The sequence below is a fragment of the Thermobia domestica genome, chromosome 9 (genome assembly GCF_964235325.1).
Source record: "Thermobia domestica chromosome 9, izTheDome1.hap1.1, whole genome shotgun sequence".
NCBI lineage: Eukaryota > Metazoa > Arthropoda > Insecta > Zygentoma > Lepismatidae > Thermobia > Thermobia domestica.
In genome coordinates, this window is record NC_137462.1 from 33,380,206 (window position 1) to 33,406,111 (window position 25,906).

At 34.8% G+C, this 25,906-nt stretch overlaps 1 protein-coding gene across 1 annotated transcript in view; it reads left to right on the forward strand.

Annotated features, from left to right (window-relative positions):
• The first annotated feature begins 973 nt into the window (after nucleotides 1–973).
• Nucleotides 974–25,906, forward strand: part of LOC145660786 (uncharacterized) — a 126,129-nt gene continuing 101,196 nt past the window's right edge. Inside the window, exons 1-2 of the mRNA XM_081726194.1 lie at nucleotides 974–1,046; nucleotides 10,122–10,265. Coding sequence (XP_081582320.1) covers nucleotides 974–1,046; nucleotides 10,122–10,265 — 217 coding nt within the window. The remainder of the gene's footprint in view (nucleotides 1,047–10,121; nucleotides 10,266–25,906) is intronic.

A 25,906-nucleotide genomic window follows, 5' to 3' on the forward strand; every position in this document is an offset into this window, starting at 1 on the left:
CACCTTCGTTGAGTATTGAAGTGCATAGGCTTATGTAGGTTTGCATTGAAATAAGCATTAATATACAATATCTGTTGAACATTACGGGAGGCTTGCGGACAGGTTTGCAGTACATTTCACGGGGTTCGATATTGTAATGATCCTAGCGAACTCCTGAGCCTTCCCCACTGTACACTATAAGTTAAATTCGTGCTTAATTAAAATTATTTGTTTAAATTTAATATTGTTAACCGTTATCACCTGTGCACTACGGGCAACAATCCGCCAGTAATTCTTTATTTTTTCCCTTTGGTTTTAGCGACCTAAATGTCTTTGTTCATAAATTTCTTTGTCTATGGTTTTGCACATTATTTTATTATTAAATATTATTTTTCCCTGACGAATTGTTATTATAAGAACAATACTTGAGCTCCGGGAGTCAAGAGTAACTCCTGTCTTTACATCATGAAGTGAAAAATCTTGAGATGGGTGCGTATAATTGCATGAATTTAGTTGGCAACTGTCGCCGATCACTAGCAAGTGAATATGGGAGAAATATGTAAAAAGTAGACGCTTGCCATTTTGTTATAAAATTACATGACGAATGCATTTGATCTGATTCCAAACAGTTAACGTCAAATATACACGGTTAAAGGAGAACTCTGATTAGAAATATTAAAAAGACTTCAACGATTTATCACTCTACAAGCTGTGTCTTCATAATCGCCTCCGTGGCGAATTCGCAAGAACACGCAACTAGTAACCCTAAGGTTGGTGGTTCACGCCCAGCTCAGGGCACTTTTTTTACTTTTTAAAAAATGTTTTTAGATTGACCTTAATGCAAAGAAATTACGCATATAGGCGATTTAACGTATTTTAGGGGAATAATTTTGTGGCTCATTGGCGTTCCGTCGCTTCTCTGCCGGTTGTGGTATAATTTTCAAAACGGAAGTGGGACCAATTTTTGGCTGCGGAACCGCCAAGTTTTGGAAACATGTCGCTAGGTGCCTATCGGTGGTCCACCGACGCTTACGGCATGGGGTTGTCGCCTCCAAGAGAGGCAGATTGTAATCGACCTAGAGTGTTTTGGAAAAATGGGGAACATCTTCCGACTTCGACTTCTGAATAAGCCGTTTAGGATCAAGACGAATCAAGGCTGCGCCACGGGAAGGTAGAACAAGTGAGGCAATTGTTCCAAGCACTACGCTCGAGAGCCTCCGTTTCATTCAAGACTTAGACTCTTCAGGAAAAGTAACAAGTTTATTACTTGTAATTTATTCTTTGAGTCAAAGTATTTTGCAATAAATCATCGTTTTGTAAGATATTTTTTACGATTGTATACTATTAATTTCGAAACTTGTACTCATAATATAATTTCCCATCATGGATTTGAAAAAATCAAAGTTCGAACAAAGAAAGATCTCCAATCAACATGTCTCTTCATGTTTGATATGGAAGTCTCATCTTCATTATTGACCCTTAATTTGTTTTAGCCCTAGGCAACGCGAATCGACGGGATGGTTCTAAGTGAAAACATTCATTTAGATGGTTAAGTAATTAGGAAATTGCTGCTTTTATTTCACGATACACAACAGATCTTGAGGAAAAAACAATTTTACTTACCAGGGGGAGGGAGTAAATCATCTGCTTACATTTGCTTTACTAGGAAGAAGGCAAGGGCGTCGATCTTGGGGGGCCGGGCCCTTCCAAAGCTCATGTAAGCCCCCTTTATATTTATGAGTATACAATATTTGGCATATTGCGAGTTCAATTTGTCTTAAAATCCTCATATATATATATATATCTTCTGCATTTGAATGCCCTCCCCCAAATTTATAGAGAAATCGGTGTCCTTGGAAGAAGGTCTAGTGAAATGAACAACAATGTGATAACGTAATACTTGAACAACTCTAATTGAGAAACGTAAATTAATATTCAACACTTCTTTCAATTTTAAACATTTCAAAGATTATCGTAATTTAGTAGCGTACCGGATTTGCATTTTTGAAGTACGAGAACTCTATCTATATCTTAACGTGGGAATCGGTTTCGGGCCATGCACTTAAGCCGCTTTGCCACAAGAGGCACATAGGAGTTTTTCTTTCGATCTCCTTAGGAATATTGCGAATGGTATGACTTAAAACTATGTTTAAAAAATAATACACATCGACACAATAAGATGATAATCTGATACCTAGGAAATATGTTGAATTGTTATTAATTTGTTCTCACGCTACCAAAACAGTACCTATTCTTTTATTTATTCCAGCCTTTTAATATAAGCATTTCACACTATTGTCTGTTCTAGGACGATACAATTCTAGTTCATGTATATACAAGCTTTGGAAATACTGTAGAGTTTCGCTTATCCGACATAAACAGGCAGGGAAAACGCTGGATAATATGGATGTGTTAAGAAAAGACCTATTAAAAGTAAAACTTATGATATAATTTTACATATTACGCATCTAATAATAATGTTTTATAACAAACAACTGCACTGCACTGAATCAGAGACGTATCCAGCGTGAGGGCCTGAAGGCTGCCCCCCTCCGAAACTCAGGCACTTTTTAATAAACTTGCTTTTACCCTTTTAAGGTTCTTTTATATCAGTTTACTAGTAGTCAGTGTCCAAACTCTGGGCAATGTGCTGTTGTCTTGTTATAATTCTAAGAACATATCATAATTCCATTATACCACCTGGAATTAAAGAACAGTTTTAAATAGGATTGACATTTCGTTTCCGTTCTGTTTTTAACTTTAATATATTAGAACAATACACTAAATGTCTTCTTGTTATTTTTGTTATGTAATATACGTAGCAGACAGTTTTCTTTATTTACATTTCTCTCGAAAATATGTTTCATTTTGTTTGTGCTATAATGCAGTTTCCAAGTTAAACCGGTTTATAAATGAAAAGTAGGAAAAAATTTAAGAGGAGTACAGAACTCTTGCATTATTATTATTATTATTGATATTTTAAAAACATTAGAATTACGTGCTTACGAGGATTCGTGTTGGGCCCCCTTAGAATAGAAAACCTGGATACGTGTCTGCACTGAATGATAGACGTATGAGTCAAAGTGTAGAAAGGCGCGCTAGGCGATAGACTCCAGAGCATGAAAAATAGATTAAGACCACAACTTGCAGTTCTTCTTGCCGATTGGTGCTATCTACAATGATATATCGGATCATACGGTATGTGAAACAAAGGATGGTCGGATAAGCGAGACTATGGTGTATTGGCGTTTCACGCACCTAAACCTGTAAAATGTTTGTATAAACAATTATCTTTCACTTCCTAGCTACCTTTGTGGGTATGATCACTCAGCTTGCCTCATAAAGTATAGTCTTATAAAAAAATATTTTTTTTAGCTAAAAGCTAAAGAGAACCCAACTTCAATAATTTAGTTTTTTTTTAAATAATGGCAAACTAGTCCATTTCATCACGATAAACTACGTTTGGTATTTAGATGTCTTTTTCTGTCCGTATATATCCTTCACACTTTGTTGGAGACAAAATTGTTCTTTTCCCAAGTAAACAGGATGAGAGAAGCTATACAACAGCATGAACTGAAAACAATAGCTATTACCAATAGTACTCTAATCCTGGATAAATACGTCATTGCAGCAAAATATCACTAAGTTGTCATTATATTGCTTCGGTTCTTATTAACATGAAAATTATGTTTTGTAAAAAGAAAAAAAGAGAGAAATGGATGGGATGGGATGGAATGGGATTCGATCTTGTGTCAAAATAGTATAAGAACTACTAATCCACCACGCTACCCACCTAACCACGGACACTACTTTTTGCTTGTTCTCTTTTTCTTAACAAATAAATGCTAATATCCATAGCGCATGCCACTTCCGACCACAAGACAGTAGTTTTCCTCTTTGTTTCTATATTTCCATACGACATCTTGCTTACAGAAGCTGATTTATATTTGCCAGGCAATCTACACACTAGGTTTTAACCAATAAATGTAACATTTAATCCACTATCCAGTTCCTTGATCCAACTCCTCGACTCCCCTACTGAATTCCCTCCGCAATCGTGCTCTGCTACTAAAAAAAATCCCTAGAAATCATCGTTGCCAGTATACACAAAACCGAGCATAATTTGTTTTTTGCTTATATTTTTATTATTTTATTATATGTTTTGGAAATATCTCGTTAGATGGATTGCTTTCTATTATCTTCACATTGAAAAATCGCGAGCTACAGTATACGTGAAATTTTTATTGCTCATGGGAGTACGTATTTTCTAATTTTCAATATAAAACAAACTAAGATGTAATGATACATGAACGTTATTCACTGTTTACGATTCTCGAAATTAACTTTTCAACACTTTCGCACCCTAATCTGTAGTTATCATTTATAGGTCGACATTTGGTAAGAATTAATTGCATCAGTCGCTTCATTGGTGGTCACATGACACTCAGATTGAATGAAATACTTCAGGCTCTGTGAGTTAGGAACTGTTACTACTGTTGCAGTCTCTTATGACGTTGTTTGCTACTAACAGGATATTCCGAAAATTTTTCGTTCATACTGTTACTGATTTTGACTATTTCTCCACATTTATAGCTATCTTTCATCTTCTTGTTACGTAATACAATGTAGAGTGTTTGTTTGTTTATTCGTTGTTCAAATTCACGTCGTGGAACCGTTCAAACCGAATTTTGGAAAACAGTTAACTCTTGAGTCAACTTGAGATATTAACAAATTACTTTAACTAAAATGCGTATCACAAGACGGAAATCACCGTTCAGCTATATGCCATAAACAGAGCATCTTACGAAATGAAATGAAATAACATCTTTTAGTTTTATGTTCCACGATTATGCTGGATAGGCTAAAGGAGACGGTGCTGATGGGATATGAATGCAATGGTGGAATGAATAAAGTGGTAGAAAACGGGAGAACTCCGAAAAACATACGATCACGGTGTGTGTCCACCACAAAGTTTACTTGGCGCTTTGCTGGGATCGAAACAGGGACCCCACGTATCTCACGAGTCCCTTAAGTTAACCACATGAAAGTCTCTGTAAAAAGAACTTGATAAAAACACATTTGAAATGTGTCCCAGCGTTTTAAAGAATTCCACCTAGAAAGGGCTGAAGGGACATTTTATATAACATTTTAATCTTTCATCTTGTACTGCATTCATAAAATGGCAAAAGTAAAGAAGTGGTAGGACCGTTTACAATACATTCTTGAACATAGTTGCCACTTGGGTTGATTGTATCATTACATTTTGATTGTAATGCACATCCTAATGGGGGGAAAGGATTCAAATTATTATGGAAGAATAACGGCTGCATCGTCTGAAATGCATTTCTGAACAGTAAAACTTGATTTGAGTTTTCCATTTTATTTTATATCAATTCAAATACACATCATAAGCGGAGAAAGGAGAGGATTTGAAAACACGATTGAAATATTTTATTTTATATATAGATCTACCTAGTCTTCTCATGCTAGGAACAGATATTTCAGCTAATATTCAATAAAGTTTAGAGTATTCTTCTTCGCCCCAGTATATTCAATTAGATAAAATAAAGTGGATTGAAATCTACTTCAGTCTAACAAATGAATCTCTTAATTCTTCATTTAACTAGATGACATACAAATACTGCGAAGCGTTCCGAACACTAGTTGAATAGAAGAGACATGTACGAAGTTTTGAGAGGAAATGATATAAAATTTAGCGGTACTCTTAAGCACATAGAAAACTTAACAATGTTGTTAACATATACGAGTTATCTACAAACCTGGACCGGAATCTTTCATAATCTGAAAGGAGCTTTAGATATATTTCTTAAAGATAAAGTATGTATAAAACTAGAAAAAAAATGTACTTGATTCCTTTGTGCACTTAGCACATCCTATTGCGATTTTGACAAATATGTAGTATATTTAACAACGTAGTTCCGGCAAATACAAAGACAAATATACACATAATCTCACATGCTTAAATAGTCTATAGAAGAAATATTTATTAAAGGTATTTGTGGGTAAGTTTGAGCATTGAAATAATTAAGAATGTTAATTACATTTTGTCTATGTATGGTTTATTATTTTAAACAAATGTGCAGCTTGAATGAGATTTCCAAACGGAATTTTTTAAATAAAAAATATTAGTATTCAGTAACAGGACAGTGTACGAAAAGCTGTTAAACTTATGTATTAATTATTATAATAACTGGTAATGAGTTTCTCAAGTTAGGAAATGATTCGTTTTTCATAGACTTTAGTAAATATTTATTGTAAGTACACGCTGCATTAACTTAACGTTTAACCTTAAATTACCGATTAACCGCTTATTATTGAAGTGGTTAACAAGTAATGAGCTTCCATTTTGCAGAAAATATTAACTCTTTATTCATTTTAGTAACCTTTATTGTAAGTACACACTTCATTTACTTAATATTTAAGCTCAAATTAACATTTAACAGATTTATTCCTTGTATTTTCCCCTAATTCTCCTTCTAAATTTCACCCACTTCTTCAAATTATTATTTATACTTTAAATAGTCCATTGTTTTAACTCTTAAATAGTACTGAGCTTCTATTTTGCAGAAAAAAATAACTTTTGATTGATTTTCGTACATTTTTATTTTAAGCACACTTCAATTACTTAATGTTTAACTTCAAATTAACATTTCACAGATTTATCCCATGTTTTTTCTTCTAATTCTTCTTCTAAATTTCGTCCAATTCTGTGAATAATTTGTACTTTGTACAGATCATTGTTTAAGTGGTTAACGCGCAATAAGCTTTCATTTTGCAGGAAAGATTAATCCTTTATTGATTTTAGTAAATATTTATTGTAAGTACTTAATCTTTAACATCAAATTAACATTTCACAGATACATTCCATGTATTTTCCCCTAATTCGTCTTCAAAATTTCACCCAATTCTCAGAATTAATTATACTTTGAAGAGATAATTGTTTATGCAGATAATGAGTAATAAGCTTCCATTTTGCAGAAAAGACAAATCCTTCATTGATTTTAATGAAACTTTATTGCAAATTCATACTTCATGTACTTAATGTTTAAGCTTAAATTAACATTTCACAGATTTATTCCATATATTTTCACCTAAATCATCTAATTCTGTGGATTATTTATACTTTAAAGCAACCATTGTTTAAGCGGTTAATGAGTAATGAACTTCCATTTTCCAGAAAAGATTAATCCTTTATTGATTTTAATATATCTTTATGGTAAGTACAGATCGTAGTTATTTAAGGTCTACCAGGTTCATGTTTTTCTTCCTTGTGAAACATTTCACTATCTTGGATGCTAACACTCAGTAAATCATTCTCATATTTCTTATCATGATTCTGCGACCCCAAAGAACACATGATATTATACTTTCTTTCTATTTCGCCATCTCTCTCTTCCTTCTATTAGTTATATCCACGTCCATATCATCATTCATTCTTGGTAACAGATGTGCCGTAATATTTTTGGAATTTCAATTTCATTGAATCTTTCTTTTTATATAGCCTTACTTCTCTATTTCCCTTTTTGTTAAACTAGGATACTTCGTTTTCTTTCCACTAATTTTCGGCCTCTCATTTCAGAACACTTCCTCGAACAGCTTTTCTTTCCACTTTTTCCTAATGTGTATTGCACAGTACAACAACGTCGGCAAACATGATACAACACGGTCATTCATCTCTCACATCTTGTGTTATAACATCCACGACAACATACAAGAGGTATGGACTTAAGGCTGAGCCTTGGTGTAATCCAACCCTAACAGAGATTTGGCGTGTTAATCCCATACCACTTTGTACTTGGATCGTATCTCCTGTATACATGTCTTAGATGATCGTTACGCAATTCTCTGACACTCATTTCTTCCTCAGCTATCTCAATACTTCTCGTAGTAAGCTGTTTTCAAATCAGTTAGACCATATACAATCCCTCTTGTTTCTTCTGAAATTTCTCCGTAGTTTGTCTTAGCACAAAAATTGCATCCGTTATGCTCTTTTCTGGCATAAATTCACATTGACCTGTTATTGACGCTTCCTACCATAATCCTGCCCTTGTACAATTTTGTTTCAAGTTCCAATTCATCGAGTGTGACAAGTTTGATTCATTTGAAGTTTCCAGACTCCTGTACATTTCCCAACACCTCAAAAATCGGAACAATAACACTATATCTTTATTGACTTGGTTTTTATTCTTTCTGCATGAGATTCCATACAATATTTATACCTTCCAGTCCCAAGCTCCTCTATTCCTCTACTGGTATACCATCTAGACCTATTGCTCTTCCCGTCTTATTCTTAATGTTGCTCTAACATTTGGAGTTCCAGCACTGAAAACATTCCCCTGATTTTCCTCATTGAGAACTTTACAAAATAAGCTTGCACTCTGTCTTTGATCCTCTTTTAATCGGTAAACACCAATTAATGATCATCTTTTATTTTTCTCACATGAATATTATTCTTTTTTGCCTTGTCTCTAATTTTTGCTAACCTGAATAGCTTTTTCATTTCACCTGATGTTTCAAGTTTGTCATGCGTTTCAACCAATGCTTGTGCTGTCATTCTAGCCATTGCCCTCTTTGTTGGTTTTTTAGGCACTTTAAAACTACTTTTTTCTTTTCTGCCCAGAAGAATTACATTTTTTTCCTTGCTTCTCTTCGCGTTACTATTCCCTTGCACTTCCTCGTTCCACCACTATGTTTCCTTTCCTGCAGGGGAACTCAAAAGTCCCTGAAATTTTATTCAAAGTTGTTTCTGCTGCTATTAGTATGAGTCTGCTTACGCTCCAACAATTTTTACATTCCCTTCTTGCAGGTTTATTCATTCTATAATATTTTCTTTAAAAGATCTGCTAAATGTTTCCTCTTTCGGTTTCCACCATCTAATTTTCGGATCTCTATTCTACGACTCCTGTTGTGTCTATTTGCAATCGATTACCATTCTGTACTACGGGGCAACGTTTTTACCATTTATTACCTTGTAGTTCTTAATTTCTTTGAGATATTGTCTTCAGCACAAAAGATAATCAATTTTTTACTTTCTTCTCCACTATTCTTGCAAGTGAAAAAGAATCTCCTTTCTCTTTTGAAACCATGTATTGGAATATTGTCGAATCGAATGCCTTCACTAATTTTATTATTCTTTTTCGTTCCTCGTTGCTTTATTCAACATCTCAGACATCATATATGATCTAAATTCCTTCCGAGCTTGTACTGACATGCTAATTAGTCAATAACCACAGTGACTTTCCACTATCGGAATGCTGCGAAGTTCATGGTTGACGGTACTAGGACTGTGGATGTCTACCTTCCTTTCATCTCACCCCTTCTTGCGGATCACATGCACACACTATATTGATCATTTCGTCCTTACATATCTTGGTACTCATCACTCTGTCGCTCTTTCTATTCACAACTGCCATACTATCTTTCAGATCACTAGAAAGAGCAATCCCCATGTTGCTTTTTCGTTGTCGATTTCCTCTACTATAGTAACTTGTAGCTGCCTCTTAGGTTACTTGATTTATTAATTTCCATATTCTTTCTTGAACGTACAACATTCACAGTTACCTTCTTTGCATCAGATCTGCAATTTCTCTTGCTCGTCCATTCATGGTCTGGATACTCTTTCATTCTTACCCTCACGTGAACTAGTTTCGTTAACGATCCCGTCTCCGACTCGGTATCCCTTGCCCATTTCTCACACAAGCCGGGTTAAACATCTGTGGATTGACTACGGAAAACACCATAATATTTTCTAAAGGTTTATTTAGAGGACCGATCATGATGGTTTTGACGTATGTTTTAGGACCGAATGCCGTTCCTGACGTTATATTAATCCTTCTCTTTTCCTCGAGCTGAGGACGAGCATCAAGTCGGGGTGAATTGTCTAGTCTCCCTCTGTTCCTATAATGGCTCAGTTTAAAAAAAGTATAATAAATGTGTGGATTATAATACTCACATGTCAGTATAAACTTAAACTGTAGTAACCAACAATAGGCTATATCGTCAATAACTCTTGACTTCTTTATTAATTATTTAAAATGATGAATTGTGTACAAAGGTTTATTTGTTGTGTTAGGATCTAAATAAATAAATGATTAATGAATTTTCTAATTCTATACTTTTAGCTGTTCCTGAAAATTTATACCCAGAATTAGGAGATTACTTTGAAGGAGATATTATATTATCCAAAAAGGGAAAGGGCGGACTGATACTTGAAGACGCTCAGTGGCCAAATGCTACAATACCTTATGTAATGAGTGATGATTACAGTAAGTTATTCTTGGAGCTTTTCTAAATATCTTTCGAAGATTTCGTAAAATTTTTACGGATATTTAATGCAATTTCGAGAAGTATCCGCACCTAACTTAATTATTAATCACACTATCGTGGGTATATATTTGAATGCAGAATAGCACTCAATATCTTAAAGCAAATATGGTTCTAGTATAACTAAGATTCACCGACTTTTTCTCTATGTTGTTCAGAAAAATAATGCATTAAATTATGTAAAGGGTAGTTCAATCTTCAAGTGATTTTTGTTCACAATTGCACATGGTAAATATTATGTTTATGGTTTAATAAAGCTTTGAATACAACATTTATCCTAAAAAGCTATGTTAAATCATCATCATATATCATCAAGTACTGATAAAATCTTAATTAAAGATATATTGAAAACAAGTAACTATACACAACGACATCTAAATATTTTCATATATAAATATACGACTGTGTTCAAAAAGTATCGAACCGTATTTTTCCCGCGTAAACCAACGAAGCCGGGATATTTTCTTCAGTGTAGATGTGGAGGGGACACTCATGTACAGTCATGACTTTTTTCCCGCCCGCAAAAGGCGTCAATTTCTGCCAGTAGGCCAACGAGTGAAGACGTGTAGTAAGAGGTAGTCACATTGTCTTTTTTTTTTGTAAAATGACAAAAAAAACTTGAGAAGCGGTATTACATCAAATTTTGCTAAAAGGTTGGCGATACCCAAGCGGAAATCATTCAATCTGATCGGTACACTCAATTTTTAACGAGAATATGGGCATGAGGAGAGTATCCACGAAATCTGATGCAGGCTTTCATCGCCAAACGCAACATTCCTGTGTTTAATCAGGCTTCCTACTTACCCAACACGGCTCCGTGTGAATTTTAGGTATTTTCCAAGCGAGAAATGTCACTAAAAGCGACCCGATTTGAGTCAAGAGAATACATCGTGCGGAATGCGATGGCACGTGGCTCACCGTTCCAGAGACTGCGTTCCAGAAGTGTTTCCAACAATAGTGAGAGCGCTGGGAGAAGTGTGTGCATTATCAAGAAGACTACGTTGAAAGGGATTAGTGTTTCAGATTTCCAACTCAGTAAACATAGGGGCCGCGGTGGCTTACCGGTAGAGCGTTCACCTCTGGTGCTTGGGGTCCCGGCTTCGATCCTAGCCCCCGCCAAGTGAACTTTGTGGTGGACAAACACTGTGTGCATGGGTTTCCTCGGGGTTCTCCCGTTTCCTCCCACTTTCTTCATTCCACCATTTTATTCATTTCTCATTATCACCGTCTCCTTTAGCCTAACCGGCATAACCGTGGGACGCAAAACTCAAAGATTTCATTTCATTTTTCAATAAACATATTTTTGCCAACCAAAGGTCCTCAGTGTATGAACACACCTTGTATGTATCTAAATACTCTAATATTATTCTTAAATCATAACCAAAATATCGAAATTCATTGTATACTTAATATAACTTCTGATTTGCAATAGAGGCCACTATACGGACATTTAGTCGGCTTAGAACGGACCAAAACGACGTTTCAGAGATATGTGCCATAGATAAAAACGCCTGCAAGATTTTGACCAAGGAGGAGCAAAAGTCTGACAGAAAAGCGTAGTCATGAATATGCATACCTTATTACTTAATGTAAAATAATAATTACTTACGCATATTGTATAACTGTATTAAGGTGTTTGGTTTACCAAAACTCCTTTATATATATTTACCCTGCCCGTTCGCAAGGCAAAGAATCGCATGAACTATTTTACCAATTATAACCAAACTTGGTGTAAATGCGAAAAGTCAGGAATTTAGTTTCTTTTTGTAACCAGTACTCAAATCGGAAGTGGAGAAAACTGTTTCTGTTTCTGATTTTAACGTTTATCGCTATAGAGAAAACTCACGGTAGAGAGACACGGTTTTCTGAATTCGATTAAGTCTCCCCAAAATACAATACATCTCAATCCATAATCCTCAACTATCCAACATTGATAGAATTTACTATAAATTATGGATTCAATGTTGATTTGCGTGGACCAAAAGCGATAACAGATAGCGAGAAGTGAATATTTGGGATCGATTTGGGGTCCTAAGAATACGTATCATTTTCCCTTTTAATCTTCCGTAACTTAATAATAAAAAGAAAAACTCTATGGACTATGGAACTCGGAGTTTCATTGTCGCGTTGACAAAAGCTCTCGATTGACTTTTGTATTTAGCCAATTAGATCCACTTTCCTATTTCTGCGAGATTCATCCCATCTGTCCTTTTATCTGCGCGTAGGGTTTCCCAATACTGTTTTCCCCATTGGATTTATAGTTAACACTTTGAAAGCGTTCCTACTATTTTCCATTCTGGCTGCAAGACCTGCCATTTGAACTTCCTAGACTTGACGACCCTAACAATGTTTGGTAAATGGTGTAAAATATGCAGTTTCTCGTTATGAATTTTCCGCCATTTCTCACTCCCGTTCTTCTTGCATCCGAATATTCATCTCAGGATTTCATTCTCAAACACTTTCAGTTTGCATTCTTTGCGCAGACTAAGCAACCATGCTTCGGAACCATACAGAACAACAGGCATGATTATCGTTTTATATATTTTACAGTACAAGTTCGACGACAGAATTCGCGGCTACAAAAGACTTTGAAGTGAATAATAACACGAATTCTTTCCTTTTAGTCGATATTTAATTTCTTCGTGAGACCTTAGCGTACCATTCAAAAGATTTGGTTGAAATCAGCCGCTTCGGGCTTTACTCTGTGAGCGTGTAGACTCCTCACTCCCATTCCATTTTAATTTTCCCAGTTTTTCTTGGCTGAATTGGAATAAGGCTCCATGTACTGTACGTTGACGCAAGTTGTGTTATGGTTTTATCTTTTTCTATGAGTTGGCAGTCCTGTGAGTGGTGACTTGTGCATCCTGTTCACCGAACAAAGGAATGTGATGTGGTCGTGACGTTATAAAGAAATAGTACGATTGAATCTAAATCAATCGAAGCAGATTTTTACTATTTCCAACATTTTAATCATCTTATTATAATAGAAAATACGTCTAAAGCCGTTCAATGTATATATTCCTTATAAAGAATGCTTCTTATGGATATTTTTAAAATATTTTTCTGTCGTGACTAGCGCAAACTTACTGACGCTTAGTCTGAAAGGCGCGAAGGTGTGCTTGGTGATGATGGCTGTATAAACTGTCCTGCATATGTTGCCTCCATCGAAAAATCCAAGATTTCCTTTACCATCGTTGAATATATTGTGAATTTAATCATGGGAAGACCAAGTGAAACCTACATAAGTATTTAAACGTAAAAGTTTCAGAAAATCTATGTGCGTGTGTTAAAACAGCGCCTAATATGCAATACAATGAAAATCCACGATGTATAAGTAAGGAATCGACGCAGGTAAAAGGTTGATTATATTCACAGTCGAAAAGCAATAACTACAACGGAGCCTAAATCATGACCATTCGACGGACAACAAGAATCAATAGGAAATCTCATTGCTGAGAATAACTACGAGGTCCCCCTCCCCCCAAATCCATCAATTTGCAGTGCAGTGAAATTTAGTGCTAACAAATAGCGTGTGTCGAATGTTAAAATATCGTGTAAAGTGAATTTTAGCCGGCAACTACAGTGTGCTATTTACCTTAAGAAAAGAGATAAATCAATCTTTCATAATTATTCCTTCGTATAAATCTTAAATAAATTACAGTATGGGCTTATAAGGTGTGAATATATATTTGAATAAATTTCTCAATAAAATATAGTAAAGTTGTACACGTAAGTAATATGCATAACTTGAATAAAGGTTAATAATAAAGGTTAATAAAGGTTAATAATAAATATGAATAAAGGTTAATTAATGTATATGTTATGATTGTAATTACCTTTACTGCATTTACTACATGAATCACTATCGAAATGGTGGATATCATATCTAGAAACTTGTGTACATTGTGTTGATGAATGCTGGCGTGACTAGGACGTTGGGCACCCGCAGTCGCAACCTCAATCAGAGTTCTAATTGGTTCGAGATCCAATTGGGAGGTCTGCGCATCTTTTCATTTAGTATTGCCGGCTGGAGAGTGAAATGCTTTTTCCCACTTACCATTAGAATCCACCATAAGAAAAGCGTACCGAACAAGATTCGAACCCAGAAGGGTTATGGGAATTGGTTATCCCGAATGGGAACAGGTAAGGATCAGACCCTTCCGGTCATAACTCTTGATAATCTTAGAATAAAAACCGCAGTAGATAGCATCCCAAAAACATATTACATCTCTGCTAAAACCAGAATTGGCACACTCAACCATTTCCGGCTTTGACGTTCAACATTAAAGAATTAAAATGGTAATAGCGAAAAACGGTTTTCTGCAGTAGATTAAGCAACTCAAAAATCCATTCAATCTCTACTCTGATTTCTCTATTAAGACCGCAAATGGCAGAAAATTAACAAGTTCCAGTTTTATCGTTGATTGTTATGGAATAGAAATGGTAATATATAGAGAAAAACGCTTTCCTGGAATCGATTAAGCATCTCAACAATATATACCATTTCCATGACTTAAATATCTTTCCTTAGGGTCAAATTTTTAGAAATTCACTGCAACTCCCGGTCTCAATATTGATTTACACAGTGCAAAAGCCCTAAGAGATAGGGAGAAGTGCTAAAAATCAACCACTTCCAGTTTTAACGTTGGTGGTTAATTTTTGCGTATTCGTTGTAGAATGAGAACCGTAACCGATAGCAAGAAGTGATTTTACGTAATCAATTAAGCATCACGGGAATATACTGTATTTCGTCTCGATTCTAATACATCAACTAAAACCGGAAGTGCTAAACGCCTATGACCACTTTCGGTTTAAATAATAGTTTAGAAAATGTCAAACGATAGAAATTAAACTCCTTCACGTGGTATACAAGTGACACTGCTATTTATTAGTGATGTTCCTTTATCTGTGTCGTTACCACATAGTACAATTCACGTCTCTCATTGAGAACCAGAAAGATATACAGTTATATATACACAGGGTTATTATAACGATTGGATGATTTCACAACCCTATAATAACTGTATTACCGTATTTATTGCGATAATTTTTTCACACATAGAAAAACTCAAAAAGTTTTTGTTAACAATTACAAATGTTCGACATATGCCCCCTTAGTGATTCGATAGAAATCAAGCCGAAAATCAAGTATGTCACTGTCACCCGGCGCAGTATGTCATTGTCAATGAGTTCTAAAGCATTGCTGATGCGGGATCGCAGTTCTGGTAGGTTTGCTGGTGGACGAGGTGTGAACACTGAATCATTCACATAACGTCACACAAAAAACAAAGGTCTACGCCACTGCTGTGGTCCCGTGGGAGAAACCTGAAGCAACCACATGCTCAAAAAAGGCGCATATACTGTAATTCACGATTTTTCACATTTATTCCACTTTCCTTACTTTTATGGGTAAAATTATGTTGTTAGTAAGTGAAGATAATAAAAAGCAATCCATTTAAGGGGATATATCCAAAAAATATAATAAAATAATAACATAAAAATACAAGCAAACAATAAAATCATGCTCGGTTTTGTGTATGCTGGCAATCATGATTTCGAGAGGTTTTTGCAGTTGGAGTGCACGATTGCGCAGGGAATTTCACAATTTGCAGTCGGAGAGTTGAATCAAGGAACTGGAAAGTGGAGTAAAATATTCATTTATTTGTTTAAACCTAGTGTTTAGATTGCCTACCAAATATAAATTAGCTTCTGTAACCAAAATGTCGTACGGAAATATAGAAACAAACAGGAAAACTCTTGTCTTGAGGTTCGAAGTGACATGCACCATGGCTATTAGCATTAGAAAAAGAGAGCAATCAAAAAGCAGTTTTCGTGGTTAGGTGGGTGGTGTAGTGGATTTGTAGTTCTTATACTATTTTAACATCGCATCCCATCCTTTTTTTACAAAACATTATACGAAGTGTATGATTGTCGTGTTAATAGCAATAGAAACAATATAATAACGAAGTAGTTTCCTTTAACTGACGTATTTATTCAGGATTAGTGTAGGTAACAGCGATTGTTTTCAGTTTATGGTATTGTATGCTTAGTTCCCCCCTTGCCGTTTTTCCACAGCAGTCCAACTTGAAGTCACTTCGGCTTTGTGTGAGTCACGAACAGACAAGAAAACATACGCGAATTGCAGCCTTTTCAATACTAACATCAAATATAACATGTTACAGCGAATGAAGTAGAAAAGCTTGTTGACATGAAAGAAAAAGAAAGAAACGCTGATGTCAAATTATTGTTCTGGTGTGTGTGTGTGTGTGTGTGTGTGTATGTATGTGCTTTTCTTTATAGAGTATTAACTTTATATTGCTCTTTTTCATATCCACAAATGCAAGAAAGGTAATCATAACTCTGTGTGAGAAATAAAGAATACTTTCTTTGAATAAAACAAAACTATACAGGTCTTGGTGCCCAGAAAACAAACGCTTCCAAAAGATAGCATAAGTATGAACGATAACCATACAATTCTTCCAAATTAAACAGTAGCGCGAAAAACTTATATTAAAATGATATAACAAAGAAGCATAAGATTTGTTCTGGCATAACTACACATTAACAGTAACTCATTAAAGATTTGTCGTTACAAATTATCACCTAAAGTATCGGTGTAGGCCTATTCGTTTTCACATTCCAGCGACGAAAGAAAAAAGTGTGGTGATAGTGATAAAAATCGAATTCGAGATTTCAATGAATTCAAGTTTCATGGGCCCTACATGTCGAAAAAATGATTTTTCGATGTCTATCCATATGTTTGCCTGTCGGTTTGTCACGCTTTCACATGCACTCAAATGGAGGCCATACTGTTCAACGTATCTGTACCGAATTCTAGACATGAGGTTTTTATAACATTCTATCGTTTTGAATTTTCCTCCGACATCTAAAAATAAGGGTAGTTCACTGATGTTTAAAAATTTAAAATAATTAAATTTTCTCAAAAACAGCTGTAACGATTTTGTTTATTTTTATAAGTATATATTTTATTAACAACCCTCCACTGTAGTATGAATCATTACTCTGAAATAATACATAAGGTGTAATTTACTATAAGAGATGCCTTCTTCTCGCACAATTTTCTCAATCATGTTTCGTAAATAAACGTATCATTAATAACCTAAGAATATGGTATAACTCGTTCATCATGTAAACATTAGGGAGGGTAGTTTACTCTTAGGGTGATCTTTTCCCCGATGATTTTCCTCTTAACACCTAAGGCAATTTTGTTCATATTTCGTAAAGAAATGTTTAATTAATAACCTAATATACTGCATAACTCGTTTATTCTGAAAACATCCAAAAGGAGTGATTATTTTTATAATTTTCTTAGTAATACAAGTTTGTTCTAATTTCAGTAACAAATCTTTCAGTAGTAACCTTACAATATGGTATAACTCGCTTATAGCGAAAAGAAAAGTACGAAAGAGATGGTTTACTTTGACGGTGAAATTTTTCCTCACGGTGAAATTTGCTTAAAAGTGACTCGAGCTACTTGGTCCAGATTTCAAAATTAATAATTTACAATATGGCATAAATCGTTTATCCTCAAAATTACAGATAGAAAGCTTACCTTTGCCGGTAAATTTATGGTGATGACCTTTGCAAAAGCAACTCAGGAGATATTGTTGTTCATGTTTTATAAATAAATGTTACATAAATAAACCTAATGTTATGATAAAATTCTATCATTCTGAAAATCTAGAACTGGTATATCACTTTTGGGAGTAAGTTTTACCTTGCGATTTTCTCAAGAACGACTCAGGAGATTTTATTCATATTTCATAAATAAATATCTTATGAAAATACTAACAACACAGCTTAATACGATTGTCCTGGAAAGGTCCACAAGGGATAGTTTATACTTGGGGGTGACTTTCCTGACGACTGTTTCAGAAATTACTTAGACGATTTTGCTTATAGTTCAAATACAATTATTTCCTTAATAATTCTAATATATGGCATAAGTTATTTCTAACGGAAATGAGACTAATGGATACTTTACTTTTGGGCCTAAAATTTTTTCGAACAAATTTTTCCAAAAGCAACTATTTTATTCGTATTTTCCAAATAAATGTTTCAGTAATACCTGCAATCTAAGATAAGTCAGTTTAAGAAAATCGAGCGAGAAAGTTCAGTGTGTTTGGTCCGTACCCTTTCTTAAATATAGTTTTAAATGTTACACCTAATTACAATTTTCGTAACAAAATCGAAACTTCTTTTTAAATGTGCCTTGTTATAGACAAATGTTTTAAGTGCATTGGTCCTGAATTTGATTCCTAGTGGGAGCTAGTGTATGGTCATCCAACGTTAAGGAATAGGTGACACGTCGGTGCAAAGGAAAAAGTATTTAAATAAGCCTAACCAAGCTAATCAATGATTCAAACAAATAACACAATGTTACCAAATTATCGAATAAACGTTGGGTAAGTACGATTGAAATGTCCAACCGATGATTGTCAATTCCAAATGTTAAAAAGTGAAAAATACAATAGCAAGTTAATTAGTGGTCTCTAGGTAAAGCTATCCTACTAAGAAGTAATTTATAAATCAAAAACTGCTGTAATCGCTGGAAAACATATTAGGAGAATACAGTAGGAGAGAGATAGACATCCTACCCTTCGATTTAGAAATAAGGTGTGCGAGAATTTTATAAAGAAATAATAATACTGCAAATCATGGATAGTCTGCACCTTCGTTTGAGAACGAGTATTGAAGTTCGTATATAGGTTTACATTGAACTGAACATTAGAATACAATAACTGTTGAACATTGCTGGGGGGCTTGCGGACTGGTTTGCAGTGCATTTCACGGGGTTCGATATTGTAACGATCCTAGCGAACTCCTGAACCTTCCCACTGTACACTATAATTTAAATTCGTGGTTAATTAAAACTCTTATTTGTTTAAATTTAAAACTGCGGACCGTTCTCACCTTTGCAGCACGGGCAACAATCCACCAGTAATTCCTTGTTTTCGAGTTAGTTTTAAATGTCTTTGTTCATAAATTTCTTTGTGTATGGTTTTGCAAATACGTGGTGTGGGGATTAAATTTTGACTTCTACACTATATGTATGTAATTAAATACACATCTATAGAACGAACACAAGAAACTTGGAATAAATTGTTTGTGTATGGAAAATCACACACGCGGCGCTGCACGGAAGATTAAGATACCTTGAAGGGGCAGATTAAGAAGCACAACCTTAAGTAGAATAATTCCTGTATTTTAGCATTGTAGATAAACGATAGTACTGTAATACGATTATTCTTTTCTCATTTTCGAAAAGTAGGCTCAAGGAGGGGCATTTTGAGTAAAAATGACCAGAATTGTTGAATATTAAATGTAGTTCTGATTAACGGAGTAAGACACTATAAATAGTTGATTGTTTGAAATATACTGAGAGTAACAGAGATATTACCTGATGGAAATATTTAAAGAGATATGTTAATCGTGTTAATTACAAACTGATGTAGAAGTGAAAAATGTAAGGAAATCTCTAAAACTTTGAAATCACAGATCCAAGTTGTTTGACTATTAAGTAAAACTGCAAAATCTGACTAATGCAAAAAAAATGTATTAATAACCTGTATTAAAGTTTCAGGCATATCATTCTCATATCAAAACTGTGATAGAAGTAAAGCATGATTATAGGTCAATTTACAGCTTTGGAATACCAACAATTGATTTTGCTAGATGCAAACTTTGGGAGAACTTTCTTAATAAGACTAGATTCATTTATTAGTTTGTTTGTTTATTAGCTTCGCCCTTCACACGTGAGGCAGATGGTAATCGGCCAAACGTGTTTTTGAAAAAGGGGAACAATCTTGCGACTTCGATTTCTGAACAATCTGTTTAGGATCAAGCCGAATCAAGGCTGCCCACGGGAAGATAGGGAAAGTGAGGCAATCGCTCTAAGCACTACGCTCGAGAGACTCCGTTTCCTTCAGGACTTAAATTGTTCAGGAAAAGTAAAAAAAATATTATTCGTAATTTAGTCTTTTGGTTTCAAAGTATTTTGCGACAAACCATAGTTTTGAAACATATTTTTACCATTGTATACTATTAATTGTGAAAATTGTACTCATAATGTAATATCCCATCATAGATGTGAAAAAATCAAAGTTCCGGCTAAGCTAATTTTAGCACAAAAGGAAAAATTCTGGAACAAGGTACACAAACTCATTTTCCTTTTCTGGAACAAGAGGAAACGGCCACAATATTGGAAAGAATCATTGTTCTAATTCACAAGAAAGGTGACAAAACGATTGTAATACTTATCGCGTCATCTCTCTTATTTTAACGACTTTTACAATTCTTGGCAAAATAAATGTATTAGCAAGATTGACATCATATGCAGATGAAATTATTGGGTGTTGTCAGGGTCGATTTAATCAAACTCGATCAACTATTGACCAGATATTTACCATTTGACAAGTACTCAGAAAGAAATAGAAATACAATATCCCGGTACATCAACTTATTGATTTTAGAAAGACCTATGACTCGGTTACGAGGGAAACATTATACAACCTTCTTATTAAATTTGGAATACCGAAAAAACTAGTTAGATAATTTAAAATGTGTTTAAATGAATCCCAAAGTAAGGTCCAAGTAGGAAAATTCTTGTCCACAAGCTTTAGCGTCACGAACGACCTGAAACAAGGGGATGCGTTGTCGCCATTATTATTCAACTTTGTCCTGGAGATGGTATAATGAAAATCAAAGATAGGAACCAGAATCTATGAATGAATTATATATGCTGGTTATGGTGTATGCTGATGATATAAATCTGATAGAGGATAGAAGAACAATTACAAATATGCAGAGGTCTTATTAAATGCTTGCTGAAACAATAGTTTAGAAGTAAACGTAGAGAAAATTAGTACATGGAACTTCACTCGGAATTATGAATGCGTCAAAATATCAAATAATAGTTTCGAAAAGTGGATACTTCCAAATATCTAGGATGAATGTTAACAGACCAAAATCATACCCACGAAGAAATTAAATGCTGATTAATAGTTGGTAATTCGTGTTATTATACAATTCAAAATCTTTTGTCGTCTCGAATTATATCGGGTAATTTTAAGCATAAAAAATATAAAACGATAATTATGCGTGTTGTACTGTATGACTGCGAAATATGATCACTTGCTTTGAGGGAAGAACGCAGACTAAAAGTGTTTTAGGAAAAAAATCTTGAGACGAATATTCAGACGCAAGAAGAACGGGAATGGCGGAAACCTTATAATGATGAACTGCATAATTCATATTAATGGGGCAGTAGCATGGACAGTACACAAAAATGATGGAAAATGACTAGAAGCTTTCGAAATGTACGTATGGAGAAGAATGGAGAAAATTAGTTGGATCGACCTCAAAAGGAATGAGAGGGTGTTAGAAATGGTAGCTAACAATTTTAGATACTATTAAGAAAATAAAGAAAAACTGGTTAGAACATTGGCTAAGAGGGAACTGTATCATGAGGGACGTGCTACAGGGTACGGTGGCAGGAAAGAGAGGGAGGGAGCGAAGAAGACTACAATTATTGGACGATATCAAAACAGAAAAATCGCATGGAAGACGAAGAGGTTAGCGAAAGATCGTGAAGCATGGAAAGTTGCAGCTAGTGACCTGTCAATAACGGCAGAATGCTTATGCTGACGACGAAGACCAAACGTTGTTAGGGTTGCTAATTCTAGGAGGTTCAGGTGAGAAGATCTTGTAGCCAGAATGAAAGTAAGTAGGAAGGCTTTGAAAGTTTAAACTGAAATCCAATCGGAAAACGACCATTCCTAGGCGTAGATAGGACGACAATATTAAGATGGATCTCCCAGAAATAGAGACACAAAGTAGAAACTGGATTCAGTTTGCTAAGAACAGAAGTCAATGGAAAGCTTTTGTGGACGCGACATTGAACCTCGGAGTAAAATAAGCCATGGAGTAAGTTTTAATAAATATATAATTCCATTAAAAATGTATAACTAAAAAAGAATGCTTATTCAAGACTTCCCTATTGGGACTGATTTTGTAAGAAAGCTTAGGGAAAATACGCTATGGTCCTTGGTAGAAGAAGATGGAGATTTAAAATATTGATGTTAAATTTTATTTGGTCAACGTAGTTTTTACAGTGTTTCTTAAAAGAAATAATATTCCATACATGTTTAATTTGACTTTAGTAATCTCATAACCGACAGCTGACACTTTTAGACTGATTCGAACATGCTTCTGCCACCATAACACAAATTAATAAGCGCAGACTATTCAAAGTAAAATGAGTAGAGTGCACTGAGAGAAAAAAAATGTAGGTGGCATACTTAAAAACGTAGGGTTCATTCGTAATTCCTGTAGTTTCTGGACTTAACGTACAACCGTATATAACATCCTTCAGCAAACGTATAGCTGCAAAAGTATGTATTATACGTACTGTCTGCATAAATGCAATGACGTCATTCGTGTGACGTCATCTGCAGTAACAAGTATATACGGAGATGATATCTAGCTTTGTGATGTCAGGATCGTATGTAGCATGTGGGTTAATAATGACGACACACACTGACTATCAGGACGGAGCATAATTTCAAGAAGTATGCAATATACGTTCTGTACGTATGTTTCTTGCGTTCAACCCCGAGACAGCATCTATATCGTACTTGTGCCCCGTACGTACGACTAGATACAATATACGTATTGTACGTATATATTACACAGATTTTCCTTATGTCGCACACAGCTTGTCCAGATACAGCATACAGAATATCCGTATGCACCATACAGAGTGCACATATGTAGCTTACAGACTGTCTGCATGCAGCATATAGATTATACGTATGTCGCGTACAGGTTGGCCATACGTAATGTATGGATTGGATGTATATAGCTAATAGGTTGTCCATATGAAATATACGGATTTTACCTGTATCGCATACGTATTGCCTTCTTGTTAAATATGGATTGGACATATGCAGGATCGAGATTGTACGTATAGTGCACCATTATTAAAGTGCTGCAACATACTGCAAAGTGCATGATACATTCTTACTGTAATGTTGTCAAATATTGTTTTACTCTGTATGAAAACAAAAATAGCTTAAAATATGATTGATCTCCTTTGTGCCAATAATAATAAAATTAACAATACTACACTTTTCAAATCTTAGTTTGGAGCAGTGAAACTGTCCAAAGGAATGTATTTACCTGCAAGGTGTCCTATAAGTTTGGGCTTCCTGCTAATTCGTTGGAAAGCTACTGCAAAACCAAGTGTTGAAAAGTGACACAAGCGTTAATTTTAAAATTATGGGCACAAAGGAGGTTAACCATATGTTAAACTATTTTCGTTTTCATACAGAGTAAATCAATATGTGATATATTACTGTAAGAATTTATCATATGGTTTGCAGTTAGTTAGTTGCAGCACTTCAATAATAATGCAAAATGCACAGCCGTATACAATCCTATATTCAAACTCAAACAAGATTTACGTACAATCATTTATTAAGCTGTTATCATCCATTGCTTGTACGATATAAAGATTATTTTACCTCATTATTTTCCTTAATAGTATCTTCTACTAAAATGCAGTTGTTACCACAAGAGGCCTGAATAGAATATTCCAGAAATAACTTCTCTGTACATTTTAATTAACAGGTATGTTTTTTTTTAATGTCGTAATAATTAAAAGTATGGTGTCAGCCGAAAACGTATTCGCTCACAAGATGAATCCTACTCAGTACTCGCCATTAAAAATGCAACACCAAGAAGGAGACATGGTAGCTGCGCCAAAGTTCCCAGGCCGATACCTAATAGTAAGTGCAGAACACTCTTAAACGTCCGCTGTATTCGCTGTGTGACAACTTGGTGACAGCGGAGGCGTTGTGCAGCCACCGACTAAACATATTTATCCTTCCCTGCTCTAGACATTCTGCAAATTTGGACTTTCCTGGATGCATCCTTCTTAGTTTTAAGCAATGAGCAGTTTAACAGTCTCATACATTCCTTAAAGAAAGAGCAATGATTATCAGAATTACTCGGAAGATATATATACAATAATTTAAAACTGTTATCTCAAACTTTGCAATTCAGAGCACGAAAAGAACTATAGCTAAAGGAACACTGATTTTAGGCAGATAGTAACTAGTAAACTCAATCACACTCAGTACCATTAGTTGCTTGGTGTTATCCGTAAGTCAGAGATCATGGTATCTCATTTCGTGTAGATTTTTGCATTTGTTTAATGCTAAAAATGTATTTTATCGCTAATTGAACCCAGTATCACATATATACCGACAGGACGTACCTTCGTCACAAGGTGACATGAATGAAACACTAAACTATTCGATTCACACCTGCGACCTTGTCAACACTAGAGAAAGTTACAAAGTGATTAAGTAAATACGGAACATAGTTCATACAAAGTATAGCGATGTATGGAGTATCCGTTTCACACGACTTGGATAAAGGATACATCTGAAATAGCAACAAAGAAATATATAATGATTTCTCTGGATAATTTGGATTAGTCCAGAATTCGAACACATATACGTTGGTAAGTCCAACATTTTTTTTAAACTTTTTTCTTTGGATTCCCAATAAAGTTGACTACTGAAAAGCTGAGTTATAGATTTTGTATTAAAACAACACCTTCGCTAGACATGTTCAGTATACACATTGTTTTACATATAGAACAATACATTAGTTATTAATTCATGTCTGAAATAATAGTACTTCGTATAGAATTTTACTTCATCCAATCGTAATAGCACAAAGATAAAAAATATTGCGAGAGATAATGTTCTTATTACAGAGAAAAAGAGTTGAAATGACTTAACATTAACAAACATCTTCTTTAAACAGAGATAATATTTTATTCTAATTTATGGAAGAAAGAAATAATTTGTAGTACAGTATCTTTATTAGGGTTATACAGTATATTCGTACAAAAGAATGTAAGTACAATTGGGTCTGTCTTCAGAAAGGACGTACTTTTAGCCACAACCTACACTGCTTCTTTTGACTGTCTTTCAAGCAGAATGCTGGTTTGATGCACGAAATACCTGCAACAAAAATCACAAAATATTTAAAATGTTACATTCAGTGTGCTTAATTTGGTTGTACTTAACAATACTAAGTATCTTAACATTTTTTAGATTAAATGGACAAAATCTGTTTGGTCAGGTATGGATTTTTGGGTTGCACGTAGAAAAACTATGAAGTGTTTATTGATACTGAACAACAACTCAAAATGTATTACTATTCAAAAGTAAGTGGGTACCCCAATGGTGTTCGGGGTACCATGGGGCACCTAATGTCTGTATTTTTAAGATATATGGAAATGTATGTCTCTAAAATGTAAAGAACTGACATCTGTTTACCGAAAACCTCAACTCGGTAAGCCTTATGGATATCGAGATATGGGAAAATAAAGAATGACACCATAGAAGTGTGGGGTTTGCGTACTAGATGGTGCAGTTTCGGAAACGTAATTACGAGGGCTTACAACAACCTCAAAAGTACTTCCAATTAAATACACTACACACACGCCCTGATGGGGGTTTTCGGGTACCATGATATTCGCAGAACT